This window comes from Ceratotherium simum, chromosome 34 (genome assembly GCF_057802395.1).
Source record: "Ceratotherium simum simum isolate JZ-2026a chromosome 34, ASM5780239v1, whole genome shotgun sequence".
Taxonomy (NCBI): Eukaryota; Metazoa; Chordata; class Mammalia; order Perissodactyla; family Rhinocerotidae; genus Ceratotherium; species Ceratotherium simum.
In genome coordinates this window covers 12704019-12729172 of record NC_141933.1, presented here as the reverse complement: position 1 = coordinate 12729172, position 25154 = coordinate 12704019, and the positions used below count along the sequence as shown (strand labels likewise).

Genomic DNA, 25154 nt, shown 5'->3' with positions numbered 1-25154 from the left:
TTGTGAAATGATTACCAGAATCAAGTTAATTGAACACAACTATTCCCTCACATAGTTACTTTTTTTGTAAGAATGCTTAAGACCTACTTTCTTAGCAAATTTCAAGTATATAATACAGTATTATTAACTACAATCACCATTATTGTTATATGTATATTGTTATATTGCTATATATATACCATATTGTTATATATATAACATATGTATGTTATATTATACATATATTGTTATGTATATATATATACACCACATCTTCTTTATCCATTCATCTGTTGATGGACATTTAGGTTGTTTCCATGTCTTGGCTTTTGTGAATAATGCTGAAATGAACATGGAAGTACATATATCTCTTTGAGATAATGATTTCATATCCTTTGGATATATGCCCAGAAGTGGGATTGCTGGATCATATGGTAGTTCTATTTTTAATTTTTTGAGGAACCTCCATACTGTTTTCCATAGTGGCTGTACCAATTTACATTCCCACCAACAGGATACAAGGGCTCCCTTTTCTCCACGTCGCACCAACATTTGTTATCTCTTGTCTTTTTGATAAGAGACATCCTAACAGGTATGAATTGATATCTCCTTGTGGTTTTGTTTTGCATTTCCCTGATGATCATTTCCCTGATGATTAGTGATGCTGAACATTTTTTCATATATCTTTTTGCCATTTGTATGTCTGCTTTGGAAAAATATGTATTCAGGTCTTTGCCCATTTTTTAATCAGGTATTTGTTGATTTGCTGTTGAGTTCCTTATGTATTTTGAATATTAACCCCTTATTAGATATATGGTTTCCAAATATTTTCTTCCTTTCTGTAGGTTATCTTTTCATCTTGTTGATTACTCCCTTTGCTGTGCAGAAACTTTTGAGTTTGATGTAGTTGCACTTGTTTATTTTCGCTTTTGTTGTTTGTGATTTTGGTGTCATATTCAACAAATCATTGCCAAGACCAATGTCAAGGAACATTTCCCCTATGTTTTCTTCTAGGAGTTTTGCGATTTCAGCTCTTATGTTTAAATCTTTAATCCATTTTGACTTGATTTTTGTATATGATATAAGACAAGGGTCCAATTTCATTCTTTTACATGTGAATATCTAGTTTTCCCAAAACTATTTATTTAAGAGACAATACTTCCCTCGTTGGGTATTCCTGGCTCCTTTGTCAAAATTTAGTTGACTGTGTATGTGTGGGTTTATCTCTAGACTGTATATTCTGTTCCATTCATCTGTGTGTCTGTTTTCATGCCAATACCATAATGTTTTAATTACTATAGCTTTGTAATGTAGTTTGATATCAGGAAGTGTGATGCCTTCATCTTTGCTCTTCTTGTTTAACACTGCTTCAGCTGTTTGGCGACTTTTGTGGTTCCATACAAATTTTAAGATTGCTTTTTCTATTTCTGTGAAAAATGTCATTGGAATTTTGATAGGAATTGCATTGAATCTATAGATGGCTTTGGGTATGATGGAAATTTTAACAATATTAATTCTTCTGATCTATGAACATAGGATATCATTCCATTTATATGTGTCTTCTTAAATTTCTTTTATCAATGTCTTGTAATTTTTGGTGTACAGCTTTTTCACCTTCTTGGTTAAGTTTATTCCCAGGTATTTTCTTTTTGATGATATTGTAAATGGGATTGTTTTCTTTCTTTTCTTTCTTTTTTTCAGATAGTTCATTGTTAGTGTATAGAAATGCAACTGATTTTAATCAGTTAAATGTTAGTTTTTAATCCTGCAACCTTACTGAATTTGTTTATCAGCTCTAACAGTTTATTTGGTGGAATCTTTAGGGTTTTCTACATATAAAATCACATCATCTGGAAACAGAGTCAATTTCACTTCTTCTTTCCGATTTGGATGTATTTTCTTTTTTTCTTTTTTCTTGCCTAATTGCTCTGACTAGGACTTCCATTACTATGTTAAATAGAATTGACAAGAGTGGGCACCCATGTCTTATTCCTGATCTAAAAGAACAGTTTTCAGCTTTTTGGTATTGAGTATGAAGTCTGCTATGTGCTTGTCATATATGGTCTTTATTATGTTGAGATACATTCTTTCTACACCTAATTTGTTGAGAGTTATTATCTTGGCGGGATGTTGAATTTTGTCAGATGCTTTTTCTGTATCATTGAGATTATTTTATTTTTTTAACCTTCATTTTGTTAATGTGGTGTATCACATTTATTGATTTGCATATGTTGTACCATCCTTGCATTCTGGGGATGAATCCCACTTGATCATGGTGTATGATTCTTTTAATGTACTGTTGAATTTTGTTTGCTAATATTTTGTTGAGGGTTTTCACATCTATGTTCATTATGGGTTATTGGCCTGTAATTTTCTTTTCTTGCAGTGTCCTAGTCTGGCTCTGGAAACAGGGTAATGCTGGCCTCATAGGATGAGTTTGGAAGTGTCCTCTCCTCTTCAATTTTTTTGAAAAGTTTACAAAGGATTCACATTAATTCTTCTTTAAATGTTTGGTAGAATTCACCAGTGATGATATCTGGTCCTAGACTTTTTTTGTTTGGGAGGTTTTTTATTACTATTCGATCTCCTTCTCATTATTGGCCTGTTCAGATTTTCTATTTCCTCATGACTCAGTCTTGGGAGGTTACATGCTTCTAGGAATTTAACCTTTCAGAGTACCTATCTCACAGGGTTATTGAGAAGTCCATATGAGTTAATATAGAACTTAGAAAATTACCTGGCAGAGTAGGCACTCAGTAAATTTTAGTTTCCCTTTCTCCTTGTATTTCCTAGGGTAACAGTAGTTTTAACAGATACTATTTTTAAGCATACTAGGGTTACAAATAATTTTGCCAGAGCCAAAAGAAAAATGAAGTTCTTCAGGCCAAACAAGTTTACAGTATATGGGTTGTCAGAGCCATGGGTTGTTGGGTACAGTCATGGGACCTGGTTCTGCAACCCAAAGTTACTCATATCTGAGCACTGGTTGTACTGAGTCTCTGTTACATCACAGAACATTTAGTTCCTTGCATCTCACATGACCAAGGAAGGCTTTCAGTTTTGCCTGGCCATCATCACCTACTCACTCCTTTCTCCCACCATTACAATATATTGACCTGGTTAATTAAAATAATTGGAAACATATGAATGCCCTCAAACTTTCATTATAGTATGTAGAATCATCTAGGGTTTACACTGAATAAATGGTGGCAGACTGAGTCTGAGCAGTTAATGCTCTTCTATAGGACATTGGACTTATTCCTCATCTTGAAAAGCAGTGCTGGACCTATCTTTAAATTAGTGATTGTTTGTAAATGACATTCAGTGCTAATTGCTGCCCTCATCTTCTACCTGGAAAATGAATGAAACCTGTGGTGCTAATCAGCTCTTTATACCAGAAATGCCCCTTATACCAGAAATAACCGCCAGTGGACGATTTAGCCCAAACAATATTTGATTCCCTCTTTCATGTTTATACATGTAAATACCCATCTATTTATAAACTGATTTGTGCTTTAAAAATGGATGCCCACTTAAAGGAAGAAACAAAATACACATATGCATATTTATACTCCCCTACCACTTCAAACCAATGAAAACTGAAATGCATCCTAACATGTCACATTTCATAGGTGTTACAATCACCTTTGTTAACACTAAGTTTTCTCTTTTGTGTACTGTGATGAACTCTTGGCCTTTTGTAGACAAGTCATTTTAAATGATCATGATCTTTATTCTTTTTTGGTTATTCAAATTGTTACAACTTAGCCAGTGGGAATCCCATTAATCTGGTTTCTTTGCCTTTGTTTACTGTCTCTAACATTCTTGCATCCTTGGTTTCTTGCAAGAAGAGGATGTTGTGTACACATTATTATTTCTATAACTACTTTCCCGGCTCCTTGTGAAAGAAAAGACAAGTAGAGAACCAAGTTTGGGCAGTAAAGTTGCACATAAGATTTAATAGTGAGCAAAGTGCTACTTCTTCTGTTGGGCAAATTTTGGGAACCAAGCTAGACAAGATATTTATTTGGGGGGATCTGAGTTGACATTGATTCTTATGGTTTGAGACTTTATTGATTACCAAAACTCTCTACTCTATTGATCACATCTATATTGATGGAATCCAGCTATATTCCTCTGAAGTGAGCCCCTCTTTGGCTGTCTTTGCCACCCTCCCCTCATACTACCAGTATTCTCTGCAAAATTGTAGACCCCAATCTCATCTATCATCCCAGGAGCACCAGAGGGATCTTTCTCCCAAAACTTTATGCCTGCAGCTACAACTTAGAGGATTGTCTTACCCCTGGCCTTCTTTCTCTCTCTTTTTTTTTTGTGAGGAAGACCAGCCCTGAGCTAACATCCATGCCAAAGCTCTTCTTTTCTTTTTTTTTTTTTTTTTTTTTTGCTGAGGAAGACTGGTCCTGGGCTAACATCTGTGCCTGTCTTCCTCCACTTTATACGGGACGCCACCACAGCATGGCCTGACAAGCGGTGCATCGGTGTGCACCCAGGATCTGAACCAGGGCTGCCGGCAGCGGAGTGCACGCACTTAACCGCTAAGCCAGCAGGTCAGCCCCCTGGCCTTCTCTCTTTATGGAGGTCTCTCGCTCCATATAACTTCTCTCCTATTCTCTCTTCCTTTGTTTAGCCAACACAAGAGCAAGCCACCATATCTTCTGGCAAAGAGACACCAACAGGGAAGTAAAAGCTAGTCTCACCTTCTTAAAGGACCCGCTATTCTCTGAGTGTGCTTCTTCTATCTTCCCATAACTTCACCAACACTTTATTTCCCAAAATTCTTTCTTCTCTCCTCCTGTCCTCCTACTATATTGCCCAGAGGTATTGGTTGATGCCAGGGTATTAGACAGTGTTGCTGATGTAATAACCACAAAATTTTAGGATTAAAAGAACAAACACTTATTTTTCACTTACTGGAGCTTTGTTCAATGCTGCAGGTAGGCTGTGGGCCTGTTCCACGTATCTTCATTCCAGGATCCACACTAAAATACAGTAAAATTTTGGGAAGTGATATTCTTACAACAGGGGAAAATGAGCAAGAAAACTGATAGAAACTTACAATACCTCACAAGGTTTTGGCTCAGACGTGGCATGTGTCATGTCCCTCACATTGTATCAGACAAGGTCAAATCCAATATTGGCAAGGTAGAGAGAGATACTCTTCCCGTAGAGTGGAGCAGGGGACACTGCAAGTCCCAAGGCAACATGTGAAGGTGTGTAACTCTTTAATAGGGAAAGGGGAAAGAATACTTTGGGACAATTATTCAATTGACCGTAGCCACTTCTCTGTACCATTGTCTACCAATAAGCCCTTGGAGAAGGCTACTAGCCACAACTTCTGGCAATTTTATGAACTTAGAGTACAAAGTATTGCCTTTTGTCCCAAGCTTTGAGACTCAGCCATTATTATGGAACACTACAAAAATTCTCACTTGATATACATCCTCTTACACTAGTTTTAACAAAATAAAGAGGAATTTATTTTAAAGATGCAGGTGTGTCTCATAGGCCCAAAAATACAATCAGGGAGGTGAGAATGATCAGAATTTTAGGGAGCACTGTCCCTCTACCTCTTGACTCTGGTGTTCCTCCACTCTTCTTTCCAGAAGGTGGAATATGGCAATGCTACTACTTCTTGTTCAAGAGACAAGCCCAGATTGGAACTGTCTGGTCTTGGTGATGAATACAATTTCCTGGGAAGGGAACTATGATTGGCTCAGTTAGAGTCAGACACCCCCACCTTGTCCAATCAACTATGGCAAGATTGAGAGACATTCTTGTGAAGACCAAATGTGGCAATGAGGAACCCAAATCTGGGTGACCCTGGGGATTTAGGGGAGCAGATAATTCCTAGAAAAGGTGAAAATAATGGGAGTGGGGCACCTACATCAAAAATGTATCTACTCAGTCTCATTTAAAGACCATTATGGAAGCATAAAATATGAGAAGTAGCTCTTGGTTTTTGACAGGAAGATATTAGCTGTGTAGCAGAGAGTAATACCAGCAGGTTGAACCAAAAGCTTGTTTCAAGGAAAGCAGTGGAAAGCCAGAGGCTGCAATGCTAAGTGCCTTATCTCAAAAATAATTAGTATTACTTTTTCTCTATATTTCTCTACAGAAAAGGAGTACCATTCATTATCTATGATTTCTATATCATATCTTAATTAAAATGCCAAGAAGATATGCCCTAAGAGTGGAGGCCAGAGCATTAGGGGTAAGGACTAAGTGCTATTTGGGTTAATAAATGATGAGTGTTGCATCTTCCTAATATAAAAGGGGAGAGACATTGACCACTTCCATTGAACACCCCAAAGGAAGGAAAGTTAATGAAAACGTTCTGAGGTGACCCTAATCAGCCTAGAGCTAACTGGACACAAATTATGGATCCATGAACCATTTCTGAATAGTTCAACATTATCACAACCTACCCAGGGTTCTAGCAAATACACTCTGAGATTGCTTATGAATCTCATAAACAATGAGAAGGTCCATTTTCTGCCTTTGTTTGTAAACAAGCTTATAGCTCATACATGAGGTGGTCAGGCAATGATCTTAAAACTAGAAGGGACTGTAGACACTGGGGATCTGTGGCCAGAGGCCATTTGGTAACATTGTGCTCTCGATATGCTCCCCTTACATTCAGCTCAAGGAGGTCATATTCTGCATCAACGTTCCCACTCTCACTTCTCCTCAAACTCAGAATGCTATATCCTTTTGTGTTATCCACCAATATTTGTGGGAGCTTAAAGCACATTTTGATCTAAGCCAGCAAAATTAAAGCTTGTACTAGGAAAATTCCCAAGATGTCAAGTCTATGATTATCTCTAGCTGGTTGGTAGCTACCTGGCCCACTGCCAGAATTCCAGGCATACTTTAATGCAGCAAAGCCTCATATATAGCAGGGGCAGGAGGCTAGTGTTTTCTCTACCCCATCCCCCATTACCATGGTGTTTTAGGTCTAGATTATTTGCTCCTTATCTCCTTATCTAGCCTGGATGGTGGTGAGGGCAATGTGTGTCAAAAGGTACAGGCCTGTCGCTGACCACCCACTGACCTACCAGTAAGATCCACCACCATAGAGAAGGGGAAGTGTTTAGGATCTTCTATCAGTTCTTCCTACCAAACTCTTGGGTCCTTCACTGAACTCTGAGTAAGTCAGTGGATTCAGGGCCAAGAAAGGATCTGAAACTGAAGAATGTGGAAGTAGTAGGCAAGTCCATTGGATCCCATCCAAAATCGCCACCCTCCATGTGCCAGATTGAGGCAGAAGTCACCAATAAGTGCAAGGTTTTGTGTTGCCTCAAGGTCAGGGTAATCTTCAACGGAGAAGAGTATCATCACCCAATAGCCGTTTCTTGACTTTCTGTGATGGCTGATTTTATATGTCAACTTACCTGAGCCACAGGTCACATAGTTGGGTGTTTCTGTGAGGATGCTTTGGGATGCGATTAACACTCAAATCAGTGGACTCTGAATAAGGCAGATTGCCTTCCATAATGTGGATGGGCCTCATCCAATCAGTTGAAGGCCTGACTAGAACAAAAGATTGACCTTCCCTACCTGCTTCAGTGATTGCAGGCACTCTTGTCACTGGTGTGTGTATGTGGCTCTACTCCAGCTGGAGAATAAGACCCAGCTCCACGCATGGCTCCTGAGAACACTTCACCTGAGAGTTATAGACAACCAGGGGTCACTAGAGAGCCTTCCTTTATGCTTTTTTGAACAAAGCCTAGGGCTCTGGTCCAGTCAGCGGTTATAAGAGTCAGCACAGGGTGTGAGAGTGGGCAGAGCAAAGGAAAACCAAACTCCAAGTCCCAGACAAGAGAGGATGAGAGAAAGAAGGCAAAGTCAGAAAGTACCTAGTTTGGGTGGTGGTAGAGAACAAGAACTGAATCTGCCAGCTGGAGGCGGCTTCATAAAACCAACCATAGGAAGGAGAGGGGTGTTAAGGCAGAGCCTGAGAGATCCCCAGAGCCAACAGATCTCCTTCTAGTTGTGTGTCCTCCTGAACCATACAGACAAATAGGCCTATGCTCTTTACTTAACTAGAACCAACTGGAGATTTAAATATTAATTATCTCTGAAGATTGCTATGAAACAAAAGCAAATACTCCCTGTTGAAATAAATGTGGAGACCCCCACCACCCGATTGTGGCCACGCTTTTTTTAATCCACCTTAGTTCCTCCCTGACACATAATTGCTGCTTTCATTGCTGCTTCAGAAATACCAGGGTCAGCTGGACATTCCGTGACCTTTCAGTCACCCATGTTGTAGTTGTCTGTAATCCATTTGACTTGAGTAGTAATGATGGCTCTCTCTTCTCACAGGCTGCACAAATAATTCTTGGCTTCTTTCACGGTGCACTGGGGACTCTCTGTGGTCGTTTGTTTTTAAAAGAGGAGAACATAACAAATGCTGGTTATATCCCTGTATTTGTTATACTAATATACGCATGTTTGTCATCACTATTTGTGAGTAAACCATGGTATTATTCATTTCAATTCATTTATTTGTTTTTCCTAATGTACCAAGTGAATTACTCAAGAGATCACGCAATGGGCTAAAGACCCAGTCTCTGACCCTAAGGAGCTCATTTTAATGTGGAAACAGCCTTAACAAAATGGTGGGTGAGGGTGGAGGAGGGGGTGGTGAGTCTTTCCTAAAAAGACTTTTGGGAAAAGTCTTTTTATGTTTGTTGCATGTTTTGATAAGTACTTTGGGAAGGTGGGGTGTGCATGCAGAAAAGACATTGAAGGAGTATGCTTCAAGAATAATAAAGAGAGTGGCTATTTGGGTAACTCTAAGGCTTTTCTTTGGCACATTGAAAATCCAAAGGCCTGAGCTTAATGTCTGGAGCTGTAGTGGTGATTTTTAGAGAAGTTCCATAAGGAAAGAGACAAGAAGAGACATGGGAGGCCCAAGAGGAATTTGGGGAAATTAAACGGAGATTTCTTTTTTTTTTTTTTTAAATAGAGATTTATGACGTGGATGTTTGGAGTACGGATATTGCAATAATTCCATATGCACGGTTGCCAAGGTCCACACCAGGGACATGCCCAATTATAATCCACTACACTCAAGGAAGCCCACAGCCATGGCTTCCCACAAGTTATTTCTGGCTCACAGTTACAACCAATCCAGAAGCAATTTATCAATCGGGGTCATTTTATTCATAAGCAATGCATCCTATAACACAACTGATATTCCAGTTGTATCAAGTTTCCGACTGAACAGAGCTAGAAAGTTAACCCAAGGCCAAATTTCTCCTTAGAGGAGAAAGGGTTTTATTAACTCCTTACCCACCCTTTTGCACTCCACCAAAAACAGGGCTTCAAGGGAGAGAACATTTGCACGTCACACAGTGTCTGTGCTTTGTGACAAGGCCTCTGAGAGGTGCAACTACAGTCATTTCACCTGGGGAAGGGCCTGGTAATCAGTGCTCTGGATAAGGGATCTTTCCTCAGAGGCTTTACTATAGCACAAGTCCTCAAGTGGAGGGCATTTACCGACACTGAGAACTTCCTAGAAAGGGATGTATGTCATAAAGAGAAATGCTTTAAACTGAAAGAATACAGTGAATCACCCATTACAAGGTATCTAGAAAGGACCCTAAGTCCAAGACGTAGAAGAGAAGCTTATGGCAGAAATTAGCCACAAATAGTAATTATTCAGTTTTATATCTAGTGTGTACCAGGCACCTTCCAAAAGCACTCAGGTCCAGTTTATGTACTTGCCACCACAATCCCCCAAGATAGCTATTATCAATCCCCATTTTACAAATGAGGAAACCAAGACTTAGAAAATGTAAGTAACTTTTACAGAGTGACCTAGCAGTAAAGAGCCAGAGATTTTAAATGCTTCCATGACAGGATCTCATTTTCCTGGACTGCAAGGTTCCCAATCTCCTTCAAATGAGTCATCTTTTGTTAGTGCTGTGGGCTGATTGAAAGCAGGTATAAGATATACCATTGGGGAAAAAATTAAATTCTGGATATCCCAGAAACAACAACCCTTTCAACTGATGCCAGCAGGTGGTGGTAGCCCTTAGGACATGATGTTCGTGGAAGTCAACCTGTAACTCTTCAGATCAAATGCTTTCTGAAACTATTTTCTGTTGATTAAATATTTTTTTCTGCAGCATTGTGGGGGAAAAGTTCTTGCAAGCGAGAGCCACCCCACTAGCCACTAGGGATTACTTCCTGATAGTTTAGGTCATGAGTTCAATAAATGACAATCAAAACAAGTGGCGTACCCGCTGCTGGTTCCTCATAAAGTCATTGTGAGATCCCTAAGCCCCATCCCCAATACAAAGGTTTCATTAATGACCAGAGATGTTAAAATATCTTTTCATCTCTATAACAGAGAAAGAGTAAATCCATTTCTTAGAGAGCCTACTAGCGGTCACCACTGAACTGAAATAGTGAAAACCTCTTTCTTCAGAGAATTCAGGGATACTTCAGATCTCAAGAATGCCACTGGCATTAGGAAAAGTACTTGTTTAGGGGGCCGTTAACAGGAATGGGTGTTTACAAATGCGTGTTTCTGCCCCCAGTTCGTCACCTCGGGATCCGTCAGCATCAAAGCACAGAGGAGACCTGCACGATATAAGGTATGTAGGAATGTTTGGAGCAGCACCAAAGATAGAAAGATTACCTGTCACAAACTGAAGAGAAGAAATTACTGCTTCCAAGCCAAATTTTGGGGGGAAAAAACTTTTCCAAATGTTTGAATGGAAAAAAAGAATCACTTAATGTTTATAGAGATGCACTCCAGGTCATCTTTTGTGTATGGGTGTTGAGGAGGGTACAGTGTGAGGAATAGGTTTTATAAGGCATCAGGTGTGAGGGTTTTGATGGAATAAATCATTTCAAGTTGTCTAAAGGGGTGTATATAACCAAATGAAACTCTGAACTGGGAATCAAAGCAATGGGAAGTGAGGAGATGTAGGTAGAGATGAGGGATATCCCAAGTTAAGCTTAGGATGTCAGTGTTTATTTAGTGAAGGGGATAAGAAAAAATGATGTTTGAAATGAGAATTGCCTTGAGCAAACCCAGATCTAGAGAATATCACTAGAATACAAATCGAATATCATTAAGGTAATGCAATAAAGGATAGCCACTTGCTCCTTTAGAATTTCATCCCTGGGCCAGCCCCATGGCTTAGCGGTTAAGTGCGCACGCTCCGCTACTGGCGGCCTGGGTTCGGATCCTGGGCGCGCACCGACGCACCACTTCTCCGGCCATGCTGAGGCCGCGTCCCACATACAGCAACTAGAAGCATGTGCAACTATGACATACAACTGTCTACTGGGGCTTTGGGGGAAAAAAAGGAGGAGGATTGGCAATAGATGTTAGCTCAGAGCCGGTCTTCCTCAGCAAAAAGAGGAGGATTAGCACGGATGTTAGCTCAGGGCTGATCTTCCTCACAAAAAAAAAAAAAAAAAAAGAATTTCATCCCTTGTGGTTGGGATCACAGCTCTGCAGGTAGATTGCCCGGATTCAAATTCTGGATACCCTACTACTGGCTGTGTGAACTTGGGCAAGTTACTTTACTCTGAGCGTCACGCTCCTCATCTGAATAAATGTGGCTAGTATCTGCCTCAAAGGACTGTTGTGAGGATGAGTTAATGAGTAGATAAGCATAAAGACAGTCTCTGGCACACAGTGAGTGCTCAATAGACGTTAGCTCTGCTTCTCGAAACCTACTGAGGAAAACAACGTGCTTTCAGGGATTGGTGAAAGAAGAAACTAAAGAAATCTCGTTTTCTAATTCAGCTAAAGGTCAGCCTACCTTTTGTTTTCAAAAGAGTAGGGTCAAGGAGACGCAAGAGGCTATTTTTCTCAGCAGCAGCTTGGTGGCTATAACTATGGGCATTAAGAGTTCATCCCTCTTTTCAACTTCTACCACCACCTCCTACCACCACCACTGTTAGCATCGTTTTCCATTCTAGTCGTCTTTCTAAGCTTGTTTCTCCAACGTCTTTACAGAGTGTTCATGTGACCCAGACGTTAATCTGATGTTGCTTTGCCCCCCAGAGATATAAGTACAGTTGACCTCAAAGCCCGTGAAGCCCACTTGTGGTTTTGCAAATCCCTGAGCTGACATTCTCATAGTTCAGTTTCTATATTTGCCATCCCGTCCCAATTTTGCTTCACCACATGCAAGAAAACAACTGTGAATTCACTTGGCCGCTTGACTGGTTTTCACAAAAAGTGTTTGGTTTTTGATTTGAGAGATGGGGCGGGGAGGGGATTAGGTAATTTCCAAGTTCTAGCCATGATCTGGCTCCCCCCTTGAAATTCTCCCCCCAACCTCCAACATCCCTCCACCTTCTGCCCTCCCTTTTCCTTCTCCTCACTCCGCCTCAAGGAGCAAAAATAAATCCCTCTTCTTGTCTCATGCAGAGTAATTCTATTTCCTTCTCTAGAAGCACTTGACATCATTCCTCACAAAAACATAGAGACTCATCTGCCCCAAGGATGCTTGTCCAGGAATTTGCCAACCCGTGTGGCTCAACTCACAAGAGGAAATCAATTATAATTATTGATCAAGTCACGAAACAAATGCTTTGGAAAAATTATTCTAGTGGCAGCATAATATCCTATTTTACTTAGGTAGCATAATGCACCTAATGTACCTAATATAATGTACCCAAATTCCAATAATTTAATTCAAAAAAATATTTATGGAGTGTCAAGCATGTGCTGGGTATGTAGGATACATCAATGAGCAGACAAAGCTTTATTGCACCTGTGGAGCTACATTCTAAGAGGGAAATAAAGACAATAAACATGACCAATAAGGAAATAGTATAGTGTGTTAGAAAGTGACAGATGCAGTGGAAAAAAAGAAAACGTAAAAGAGGCTGCCACTGGGGGCCTGTGTGTTTAAGCAAGATGATCCGAATAAGTCTTACTGAGAAGGTGGCATTTGAGCAAAGCTTGAGGGAGAAAGTTAGCCATGCAGATATTGGAGGGAACAGCATTCCAAGCAAAGGGATCAGCCTTTGGAAAAGCCATAAAATGAGAGCATGTCTGGCATGTTCTGGCAAGGAGGCCAGTGTGGTGCTGGCAGAGGGGTCAGGGAAGGGTAGCAGCAGATGAGGTCAGTGTGCTGTGGGGACCAGATCATATAGGACGCTTAAGACCAGCCTTTGCCTTAAGGAAAATAGGGAGAAATTGGACTATGTTGAAGAGTGATATGACGAGGTGTGTGTTTTAAAAGGATCATTCCCGCCAAAATTCTCTAATAATTGCCTGTAAGGGGGGCAAGCTCAGAAGCAGAAAGGCCAGTTACAAGGCTATTATAGTCAGCCAGGTGAGAGGTGATGGTGGTTTGCACCAGGGCAGATGCAGTGGAAGAGATGATAAGTGCTTGGATCCTGGATATATTTGAAGGTAATGCCAACAGGGCTTCCTAATGGGTGTAGGGTGCAAGAGAAAGAGAGGAGTCAGGGATTCAAGTTTTTGTCGTAAGCAATTGGAAGGACTGAATTGGGAATCTTAGACGAGAAGATCATATTTAAAACAAAGAGACTTGTCAAGGTCTCCAATGGAGTGGGATTAGCAAAGAAGAAAGGAGAAACAAGACCTTAGCCCTAGAATACTCCAACATGAAGACTAGAAAGGAGAAAATAATAATATTTTTTAGTGGAAAAGTTTTTTGGTTTAATATCATGTCCTAAAGAGTACAGTGTTATTTATATTTATTAATTTATATGTTTTCAAATTAAAGCATAAGATAAATGTTAGGATATATGTCTTTTGCACTAAAGTTTTTTAAATTACTTTTTTTAAAAATAATATGCATTAGATGGATGGCCCTGTTATTTGGGTGTAGATTTTTGAGTTCAGCAACTTTTATTTTCTGAAAACATACCTATTTATATTCATGTTAACCTGGAAAAATCTTTAGCTGTCTAGGTAAATATTTACTATCTTAAGCAATTCTGGGCTTTTTTTTAAGTGTACAGTTTAATGCTTTTTAGTATTTTCACAGATGTGTGCAACTATCTCACCACAGTCAATTTTAGAACATTTTCAATACCTCAAAAAGCAACCCTGTACCACTTAGCTCTCACCTCCCAGATCACAACCCCCTATTCTCCCCAGCCCTAGGAAACCACTAATCTATTTTCTCTCTCTATAAATTTGCCTATTCTGGACATTTCATAAAAAGAAATCACATAATATGTAATTGTTCATGAATGGCTTCTTTCACTTAGCATAATGTTTTCAAGGTTCATCCATGTTGTGGCATGTATCAGTACTTCATCTGTTCTATGGCTAAATAATATTCAGTTGTACGGCTGTACTACATTTTGTTTATCCGTTCATCAATTGGCGGACATTTGAGTGGAGTCAACTATTATGACTAATGCTGCCATAAACATTTGTGTACAATTTTTTATTTGAACCTATGTTTTCAGTTCTTTTGGGTATACAACTAGGAATGGAATTGATGTGTCATATGGTAACTCTGTTTAACCATTGGAGGAAATGACAGACTATTTTTCCAAAGTGACTATACCATTTTATATTCCCACCAACAGTGTGTGAGGGTTCCTATTTCTCCATATCCTCACAACACTTGTTATTATCTGATCTTTGACTATAGCCGTCCTAGTGGGTTTGAATTGGCATTTCATTGTGCTATGGATATGCATATCCTTGAGGACTAATTATGTCTTTTCATAGCATCTTCTCATATGTTTGGTGTCCATTTGCATATCTTCTTTGGAGAAATGTCTATTCAAGACCTTTGCTGTTTTTTAATTGGTTATTTGCCTTTTTATTATTCAGTTATAAGAGTTTTTATATATTCCAGATACAGATTTACAATGATTTGCAAATATTTTCCCATTCTGTGGATTGTATTTTCACTTTCTTGATAGTGTCCTTTGAAGCATAGAAGATTTAATTTTATTGAAGACCAACTTATCTATTCTTATTTTGATGTTCTTGCTTTTGGTGTCATATATAAGAATCCGTTGCCAAAACTGAGGACATGGAGATTTCTGCCTGTTTTCTTATAGGCATTTTATAGTTTTAGCTCTTATGTTTAGGTCTTTGATCCATTTTGAGTTAATTTTTGTTGACGGTGTAACGTAAGGGCCCAATTTCATTTTTTTGTATGTGAACATTCAGTTGTCCTAGCATCATTTGTTGACAAGACTATTCCTTCCCCCACTGAATTTTCTTGGCACCCTTGTGATTTTATTTCTGAACTTTAAATTCTATTCCATCGATTTATATGTCTATGCTTACACCAGTACCACTAAGTCTTGATTAAGGTTGCTTTGTAGTAAGTTTTGAAATCAGGAAGTACGAGTCCTTCAATTTTGCTCTTCTTTTTCAAGATTTTTGTTTACTATTCTGAGTCTCTTTCAATGCCATGTGAATTTTAGGATCAGCTTGTCAATTTCTGTAAGAAAAAACAGCTGGGATTTTGATAGGGATTTCATTGAATTGTAGATCAATTTGGGGAGTATCGCCCTTAACAATTTGTTATTAAGTCTTCACATCTATATGAACATGGATGTTTTTGCACTTGTCTTTCAACAATGTTTTTTAGTTTTCAGAGTACAAGTTTTGCCTTCGTTTGTTAAGTTTATTCCTAAATATTTTATTCTTTTTCATGCTATTGTGAATGGAATGATTTTCTTTTTTTTTTTTTTATAATTTTATTTATTTATTTTTTCCCCCAAAGCCCCAGTAGATAGTTGTATGTCATAGCTGCACATCCTTCCATTTGCTGTATGTGGGACGCGGCCTCAGCATGGCAGGAGAAGCAGCGCGTCGGTGCGCGCCCGGGATCCGAACCCGGGCCACCAGCAGCAGAGCGTGCGCACTTAACCGCCAAGCCACGGGGCCGGCCCCGAATGATTTTCTTAATTTTATTTCAGATGGTTCATTTGAAGTGTATAGAAATACAATTGATTTTTGCATATTGATCTTGGATCCTGTTATCTTGTTGAACTCATTTATTAGTTCTAATAGTTTTTAGTATATTCCTTAGGATATTCTATATACAAGAACATGAATAGATGCCTTTTGTTACTTTTTAATGCCTAACTAGCCTGGCTAGAACTTTTAATACAACGTTGAATAGAAATTGTGAGAGCATTCTTGTCTTGTTCCTGATCTTAGGAGGAAAGCATCCAGTCTCTCGACAGTAATTATGTTAGCTATGGGTTTTTCATAGATGCCCTTGTCAGGTTGGGGAAGATCGCATCTATTCCTAGTGTGTTGAGTGTTTTTATCATGAAAGGGTCTTGGATTTTTGTCAAATACTTTTTCTGCATCTATTGAGATAATCATGTGGCTTTTGTTTTGTATTTTATTGATATGGTGTATTACATTAATTGAATCCTGGAAATTAAACTGACCTTGCATTCGTGGAACAAATCCCATTTGGTCACGGTGTATAATTCTTTTTATGTGTCGCTGGATTAGGTTTGTTAGCATTTTATTGAAGACCTTTGCATCCATGTTCATAGGAGATATTGGTTTATAGTTTTTTTGTTGTGATGCCTTTGTCTGGTTATGATATCAGTGTAACACTGGCCTCATAGGGTGATTCCGGAAGTGTCCACTCCTATTCTAGTTTTGGAAGAGTTTGTGAAGAGTTGATATTAATTCATCTTTAAATGTTTGGTAGAAGTCACCATCGAGGTCATCTGGAACTGGCTTTTTCTTCGCGGAAGGTTTTTGATTATTAATTCAAATCTCTTAACTTATTATAGATCTGTTCAGATTTTCTATTTCTTCTTAAGTCATTTTCAATAGTTTGTTTGTTTCTAGGAATTTGTCCATTTCATGTAGGTTATCTAATTTGTTGCCGTATAATTGTTCATAGTCAACATTGTCAACAAACCTTTCTTTACTTCTTTAATAATGGTTTACTCTACTTCTCTGACCATCTTTACAATGACTACTTTGAAACCTTTGTCTAATAAATCTGACATCCAGTCACTCTCACGGACAGTTTCTGTTGCCTGCTTTTTTACTGGTGTATGGGTCAAACTTTCCTGTTTCTTTGCCTGTCTCATAAATGTTTTTGTTGGAAACTAGCCATTTTAGCTAATATATTGCAGCAACTCTGGGTACTAGTCCCCCACCCAAGGTCTTGTTATTGTTATTTGGTTGATTTTTTTTTAATGACTGGCTGAAATATTTTAGTGAAGTCTATTTCTCCCCATCAGTGTTAAGTTGCTCTGGGGACCTGGGGGCCAGGGGAAGTGTGCAGCTTTGGGGATACCCACAGACACTATAAGATGCTGTTTATTTTGGAAGGGCTCTCTTTGACTGTCTCTTTTCCTGACTATAACTGACTGTTAAGCTCTACGGATTTCCTGCTGATTGCTCTACTGTTTTCAAAAATGCCTGGGCATAAATTGCTTCATAGATTAATCTGATCAAATTTGGGATCCTTTAAAGGAACAATTCCCCAAATCAGTATTTGAGATTTGTTCTAACGCCAAGAAGGCTCGTCCCAGCTGTTTCTTTCCCATCTCTCTGACAAACTAGCTGGCTTACAGTTAAGCCTGTATCTTAAATGACTCTAACAATCCCTCCCAATTGCATTTCACCACAACTTCGACTGTTTTTGAGAGTACCCTTAGGTCTAAACTTCTGCACATTCTTGCAAATGAAGTCATTTCCTTTGTGGGGATTGGAGCTCTCTGTTCTACAGCCTACTTATCCCCTGGACAAAATCTCTGACCCAAGGCTCGGGTACTAGGATGTGGGGGGAACAGGGACGATGGAGTGCTTCTCTCTGAGTGACACCCCCACTTTAAAGAGCTGAGGGCTTGGAAGAAGGGAGGCAGTAGCCCCAGATCTCCCCCATTTGACTCTCATGATATGGAACCCCTACCCGATAAGCCAGGACAGGGGTGATTAGGGCCTAGTACTCTCACTGGCACCACATCCAAGGTGGAGCTCCATCCCACAAATGGGCAAAGAAGAGATTCCCCCACCTCTTGGCTGCATATAGGTAGCTGGGAGCAGGATTCGAATGCTAATAAGATGACCTGCCCCTCCTGGAGGAGAGCACTAGACAGCACTCAACTGAGGATCTAAGGGGAAAGGGAGCCCTGTGTTCTTGGTTGCGCCAACCTGGAGTGGTCTTGCTAACCCTTGAGGGGGGCAAGAGGATGCAGGTCTTCACTCAGATACCACAGACTCCTACAGTTTTTACGAGTTTTAGTGTATTTTCTTGAATAGATGTTTCTTCATTTGTTCTATGCCCTTAGGACTATTTCCAGAGATTTTAAATGATTGGGGTGTTTTTTAGTAATTTCACAAGTTTGGCTGGAGAGTTGGTCCATGGAGTGCCTCATGCTGGAAGCAGAACCCTTCAAAAGTAATAATGTTGTATATTTAATTCAAATGCTTAATCAGATTTTTTGGAACATAAATATCTTTCTATAGGTGATCCTGGTTCATAAGCCTCTCTGACCTCATAAATGGACATAGGGTAGGTGTGCAGAGGCATCAGAAGTATATATTTTCTGGAGGATACCATAACTGGCTTTATACTAAGGAAGAGTATTTCTAGCTGACACTCCCAGCAGCATAGCTCTACATATCCATAAAGATAAAATTGCAAATCCTCAGCACAGCATACTAGATTCTTCATAATCTATCTTTTGCCTACTTCTCTAGCCATATTTTATCCACCTCCCCTTCAGTGTTCCACATTCCAGCCACAACAAATGCCAAGTATTTTCCTGAAGACCTGCTTTCCCATGCTTCTGACATTTTGTATACACTGTTCTTTCTTCCATAACATGCTTTCTCAGTTTTATCCACTATTGTGAACTGAATCTGGCTATATCAAGGAAAGACAGGATCTCCTGGGAAAATGCCAGCCTCGTAGCATCTACTGGAGGTGAAAGATAAGGCTTAGAAAATAAATAGGATCTGAGGAAGTTCCAGAGAACCAGAAGCATAAAACACAGAAGTACAATAGCTGTCTTTGAGCAAGAAGAATCTGGCCAGGTTGTTACCATTACTAGACATCATAGTTTCCCTGTAATGTCCAAGGCTCCCACTGTCCCCACTGCATAACATCACAGCTGCCTTTGCTAGGAATGAATTCCAATCTTTTGTTCATCTTTAAGTTGCTTGCTCAAAATTCACAGTCCTTAGGAGGAGCATTTCATTGACCATGTCCTGGCCGTGGCTCTTGGAGATTCTTGAAGAGAGGGAGGACCTCCCTCCTCTGGCTTTCATAATAGAAGTTTGATAAACTTCTTTCATAAAGACTAAACCAGTGAGGAAAGCCCCCCAGATAGGAAAGGGGATACCTTCTGGACAACCAAAAATTAATATGTCCACTTAAGTCCTTTCCTTTGGTTGACCAGCATCAAATCACATCCTTCTTCCCATTATTAAAAATAAAAATCCTCTTTAAAATGTAACTGTCCCTCACACATACATACAAAATACATGCAGCCCCTTCTCAAAGGGCACAGCCTCCCTTCACAACTCATGCAAGGCTCTCGGTGCCATTCAAAAGAGTTTGGATGCAGTCTTGAGGGAAGTTAGGAACTATGGAAAGGTTTTAAGTAGTAAAGTGACATTACTGGAATAGGAAGGACACTGACAAATCCCAGACCTGAAACTTATCCATATCATGATATTTATTAAATTTCATTAAATGAAATTGAGTTTGTCATTTCGTCTCCCCCATTAGATTCCAAGATTCTTGATTAGAAGCCTGAGTTAGTGCTAGCAGAGCCTAGAACAAAGTTTAGCATGTTGTAGGCCCTGCATAATTATTTGTTGAATGAATACATAACTACCTCATCTGAAAAAAAAGTTTTGTCCTACTGGGTTCCAGACAAATTTGAGGCAGAGTCCTGCTATCAACTACAGTAAGATTCTAAACAATCAGATTAAAAATTTCAACTTGAATGTTCTAGCCAGTACAACAGACTGATTGCTTCATCAAAATCCATTTATGCTGTCCATGACCAGTTTTCTTTGTATATCTATTACAGTTTATTTCTGCCACTGTTATGAACGTCATAAGTGCCTGCTTTGCTGCAGTTGGTACACTTATATTAAGCATTTCATGTTTAACTTTTCAGTCAGAAACGAATGAATACGTTTGGTCACATGTAAGTACGAAGTTTAATAATAACTGGATCAAAATTTTAGATATAAATGAAAAAACTATAGTGAATGATGTATGTTGGAGTGAGCAAGGTATGGAAAAGGCAACCAAACTTGTCAACCATCTTTGACATAGAAATATGCAAACAAACTGCATTTTCTCCAAATTTTTGCCATGGGAATATTTAAAAAATCAGTTTTCTTCCAAAATTTAGAAACTCTAGAAACCTCAGAGAGAGAGCAAAATTATCATTATTTGAAGATAAAGTGCTAAGACACCTAAAAAACCCAAAGACTCACCTGAAAACTACTGAAACAAGTAAAACAGTTTAGTAAAGTGGCTGGATAAAAGAAAAACTTACAAAAATTAGTAAATTTTCATTACACTAGAAATAACCACTTAAATATTGAAGTGGAAAAAATAATAAATAACTCAATCACAGTAACATCAAAACTATAAAAACATGATGAGGGGCATAAAAAAGAACTGAATACAAAAAAAACCTGAATACTTTGAGAAATTGTATTCTTGAATGCAAATTTACAATGTCATAAAATTGCAAGTTTCCAAAAGTTAATACATAAGTGTAATGCAATTCCATTTAGAATTTCAACAAAGTTTTGGGAGGGAATACAATAAAATTACTCTAAAATGTATATGGATGCAAGAATAATTCGGTGAAAATTGCCAAGAAAGTCTAGAAGCCACATAATGATTGAGGAGGGCCAGACAACTTTCTGCATCAGATATTAAGATATGTTATTAGGCTATTATAATAAAAATGGTATAGTTCATTTACACACTAAAACAAAAATTGATAAAAGAACAGAATATAGAGTTGAGTAATAAATCCAAACATAGACATAAACATTTTATGGGAGATAACTTTACCAACCAGTATGGAAAAGATGAAACTTAAACAAATAGTGTTAAATCAATGAGCTATCAATTTCAAAGAAAATAATAATGGGCACCTACTTGCCCAGTGTGTAAGAAGAAATTACAAATTAAATGAGTGAGCATAAAAACTGTTAAAAAATAGCCTAAGTATAGAATTTGTATATTAGTTATAAAACCAAGAGAGAAAAACAAGAATTAAAGAGGAAAAAGAGACACATTTCATGTCACAAATATTTGCATTTTTGATATGGTACAGACTGAGACAACAATAACCTAAAGAGTGAGGCCACTGCCCTAGTGGACTAGGAGGGTGGGGCCACCACCCTCATGAGCTGAAAGAGCAGGGCCACCTCATCAGTGGGCCCAGAGAACAGAGCATTGAGCCATAGAGAATTATTCTCAGGCCTTGAAATCTAAAGAAATTTGCCCTGTTGTGTTTTGGACTTGCTTGGGGCCCATAACCTCTTTTTCCCTTCTTATTTCTTCCTTTTGGAATGGGAATATCTATCTTATGCCTGTCCCAACATTTTATGTTAGAAGCAAATAACTTGTTTTCTGATTTCACAGGTCCACAGACAGAAAGGAATTTTTCCCCAGGGTAGACCCTATTACAAGTCTCGTCCATAAGTGATTTAGATAATTTAGATGATGAGATTTGGGGCTTTTTGATTTAATAATATTTAGATCAGACTTTGGATTTAGAGTTCATGTTGGGATGGGTCAAAACTTTTGGAGGTGTTGGGATCAGGTGAATATATTTTGTACATGGGGAAGACATGAATTTGGGGGGAGGGGGAAAAGACAGACTGTTATGAGTTGAATTGTGTCCCCCCAAAAGATATGTTGAAGTCCTAACTCACAGTACGTCGGAATGTGACATTATTTGTGAACGGGGTCTTTGCAGATATAATTAGTTAGGATGAGGTCATACGGGAGTAGAGTGGGCCATTAATCCAATATAACTGGTGTTTTTATAAGAAGAGGGAAATTTGGACACAGACACAGAAGGAAGATGGCCATGTAAACATGGAGGCAGAGTTTGGAGTCATGCTGCTACAATCCAAGGAACACTGAGGCTGCCAGAAGCTGGAAGAGGCAAGGAAGAACCCTCCCCTAGAGGCTTTGGAAGGAGCATTGTCCTTCCAATACATTCCTTTTGGACTTTTGCCCTCCAGAGCTGTGAGACAATACATTTCAGTTGTGTTAAGCCACCCAATTGTGATGCTTTATTACAGCAGCCCTAGAAAACTAGTATAGGAGGCCAATAAATAGCCATCCACTCTTCTCCTCTCGTGTTCTGAACCAACTGAGATAAGACACAAAAATCAAACAGATATAGATAAAACTATCAGCTTTATTGTTGATTACTATAGTTGGAGAGCAAGTTTTAGATCTTTGGACAAATGAGCTTGCTGATACCTCCCTTCATGAATTAAACTCATCCACCTCGGTACAGAGAGACCATAGGCCTCCCTATGCTGAGGCCAGACAATTATCAGATGTTGAGGAGAAGAACTTGTGGTCATAAACACAAACCATTCTGAAAAAAGAGAAGCCAGAAGGAGATGGGTCCCTTCTCTCAAAATCACCAATTACATAAATCCCTGCTTCTCACATGGGGAATTGTAAGTGAAGAGCATTGAGAAGCACCAGAAGCCATTCTTCACCTATTTCTAAGAGAGCAAAAGCTCCTACCTTGGGTCATGCTAGAAATGTAGAAAGAGAGATAACGGTTCCATGTAAGACGTGTAATAATGCTTATGATACGTAAGTTAAAAGAAAACGGAACATACATATTATATTTGCACTGAATGGAAAAGCACAAAACACAGATTATACCATCAGACTCACCAAAAGAGAGCATATAAAGAGAGAAAAAGATGGGCACCCAGTTCCAACAGCACATGGTACTATAGGTTATCTCTCTGCTTTTCAGTCTTATCATGTGTAAAATAGAAATAAAACTATCCAACTTGTAGGGTGGTTGCTAGAATTAAAGTGCTTGACATAATGCGTGGTACATCTGTAAGTACTTGATAAATTTAAAACATATTTTGTTGTTATGAAAAATACCCCCAAATAATCATAGTTGTGTGAGACTCATATGATGAATGATATTTATTCTCTGTTTTCTTAATGTGGTTCTCATATAATTTTTAAAGGGTGAATTAATACGAGGAATATTTCTTTTCTTTTCAATTCAGTTGGCTGGTAGTATGCTTTTACAATATTTACTCTTCTGTGCCGTCTCAGAACTGATCATGGCAAGCGTAACTGTCCACTGGATTGTGAGAGCAATGAAGCATCCAGAACACAGTGATGCGAGTGAGTAATTTTGTTTCTGGCTGGCAGATCAGGATAACACAGCTCCTGTTAAGAACCCTCTCTAAGGAAGTAAAGTTTAGCTGGAATTGGGGAACAGAGGTGTTGCTTCTAAACGAAGGTCAAGGGCAGCTGAAAATATGCTGAGATGTCTCTTGCTTGATACTGTGTAAAACTGAAGTCAAACAACTTGTCTCAGGCAAAACTATGTGGGAGGATTATGCCTTTTAGACTTGTATATCCCAGGAGATTAATAGAGGAAATATATAGACTGAAGTGATTTCACAGGACATACTAGTAATTTGGGGACACTGAATGCTATGGGACTCTGAAATTCAAATTCAGTTATGAAATGTAAGTTTCCAAAATTTGAGATTTTCAAATGCCTTCAGAAAATAAAGATTTTAGAGGTCTGTAGAGGAGGAAGACAATTCCTCTACCAGGTCCTTCTGGCTGGGCTACGAATTAAATTGACATGAGACAAAATAACAGGAGAAAATTGAACAAAGCTGTATAACATGTATACATGGGAGAAACTCAGGAAAACTGAGCAACTCGCCAGAATCACAGAGGTCACCACCTTAAACACTATCTTCAGCTAAAGACAAAGGAGGATTTTGGGGGTGGGGGAGTCAGTTATGGGAGATTACCAGAAAAAGCACAGTAAACAAGAGTAATGTTATTATGCGGATGCAAGTCCTTGCCTTCTGCATTGATAAGAGTTTCTAGAGATAAGGTCATCCTCTTCTTCCTGTTACAGAGAGGGAGACTTCTTTACAAATGGAGATTTCCGTTACAAATGTAAATGTATTTTACAAAGGGTAATTTCTACTTGGTTTTCTGAGCTTTTACCATGTCTGCAGTTTTTCTAAAAAATAACCAGCCAAAAGGGGCCAGCCCAGTGGCATAGTGGTTAAGATCACACACTCCACTTCAGCAGCCCGGGGTTCACAGGTTTGGATCCCAGGCACAGACCTACACACTGCTCATCAAGCCATGCTGTGGCAGTGTCCCACACACAAAATAGAGGAAGATTGGCATGGATATTAGCTCAGGGCTAATCTTCCTCACACACACACAAAATAACCAGCCAAAAATAATCCTCATGCCGAAGAGACACATCTTGAGGTGGCAAATTCTGATCCTCCACAGGACACTGAAGAGAATACTTCTGGAATAGAAGAATAAGGATCTCTAAAAATCCATTCCTCCACAAAATAAATGAGAACACTGCAAAAGTTGTCAAAATGAATTTTTTCAGAACTCTAGAAATGTTACCGCACAAAGGGCATGATCTGCTCGCTGTGAGACAAAAGCCAATCATCAAGAGGCAAGGTGGTGGAAAAGAAAGGGCAGTTTATTACAGCTTGCTAGCAAGAGGGAAGATGGCCAACTAATGTCTCAAAGAACCATGTTAAGGGGCCACAAAATCTTACAGCAGTTATATAGGCCATTGGGTTATAGGGGAGGGGGGTAGGAATGTTGACCTTCTGATGTTACAGACTGGGAGTGCCACACCAGATCTTTCAGTTTTCATTGATGATGGCTATCAGCATAGATTCTCTGATTGGGGGTCATCACATTCCTAAGGAACTCAAAAGAACAAAGTTATCATCTTATTGCAGCTGGGAGGTACATGCACAAGCAGGGGTCGTAAAATCCAGATCAGTTAGATGCCCTGGAGGGTGCATATCCAGCTGGGTTAGTTTGTCAGAGGTCATTCAAAGTTACAATAGAGCTTCTTTTCTACAATATGGCTTCCCTTATGTCAACCTTGTCTTGAGCCGATATCAATTCCTCCCTTTTGCT

General features: G+C 39.0%; 1 protein-coding gene across 1 annotated transcript; it reads left to right on the top strand.

Annotated features, from left to right (window-relative positions):
* The first annotated feature begins 6166 nt into the window (after positions 1-6166).
* On the top strand, positions 6167-23356 carry LOC147912566 (membrane-spanning 4-domains subfamily A member 12-like). The gene is made up of 5 exons (XM_087423179.1): positions 6167-6211; positions 8326-8469; positions 10551-10607; positions 20008-20127; positions 23228-23356. The coding sequence occupies exons 1-5, from the start codon at positions 6167-6169 to the stop codon at positions 23354-23356; spliced, it is 495 nt and encodes a 164-aa protein (XP_087279305.1).
* Positions 23357-25154: the final 1798 nt, after the last annotated feature.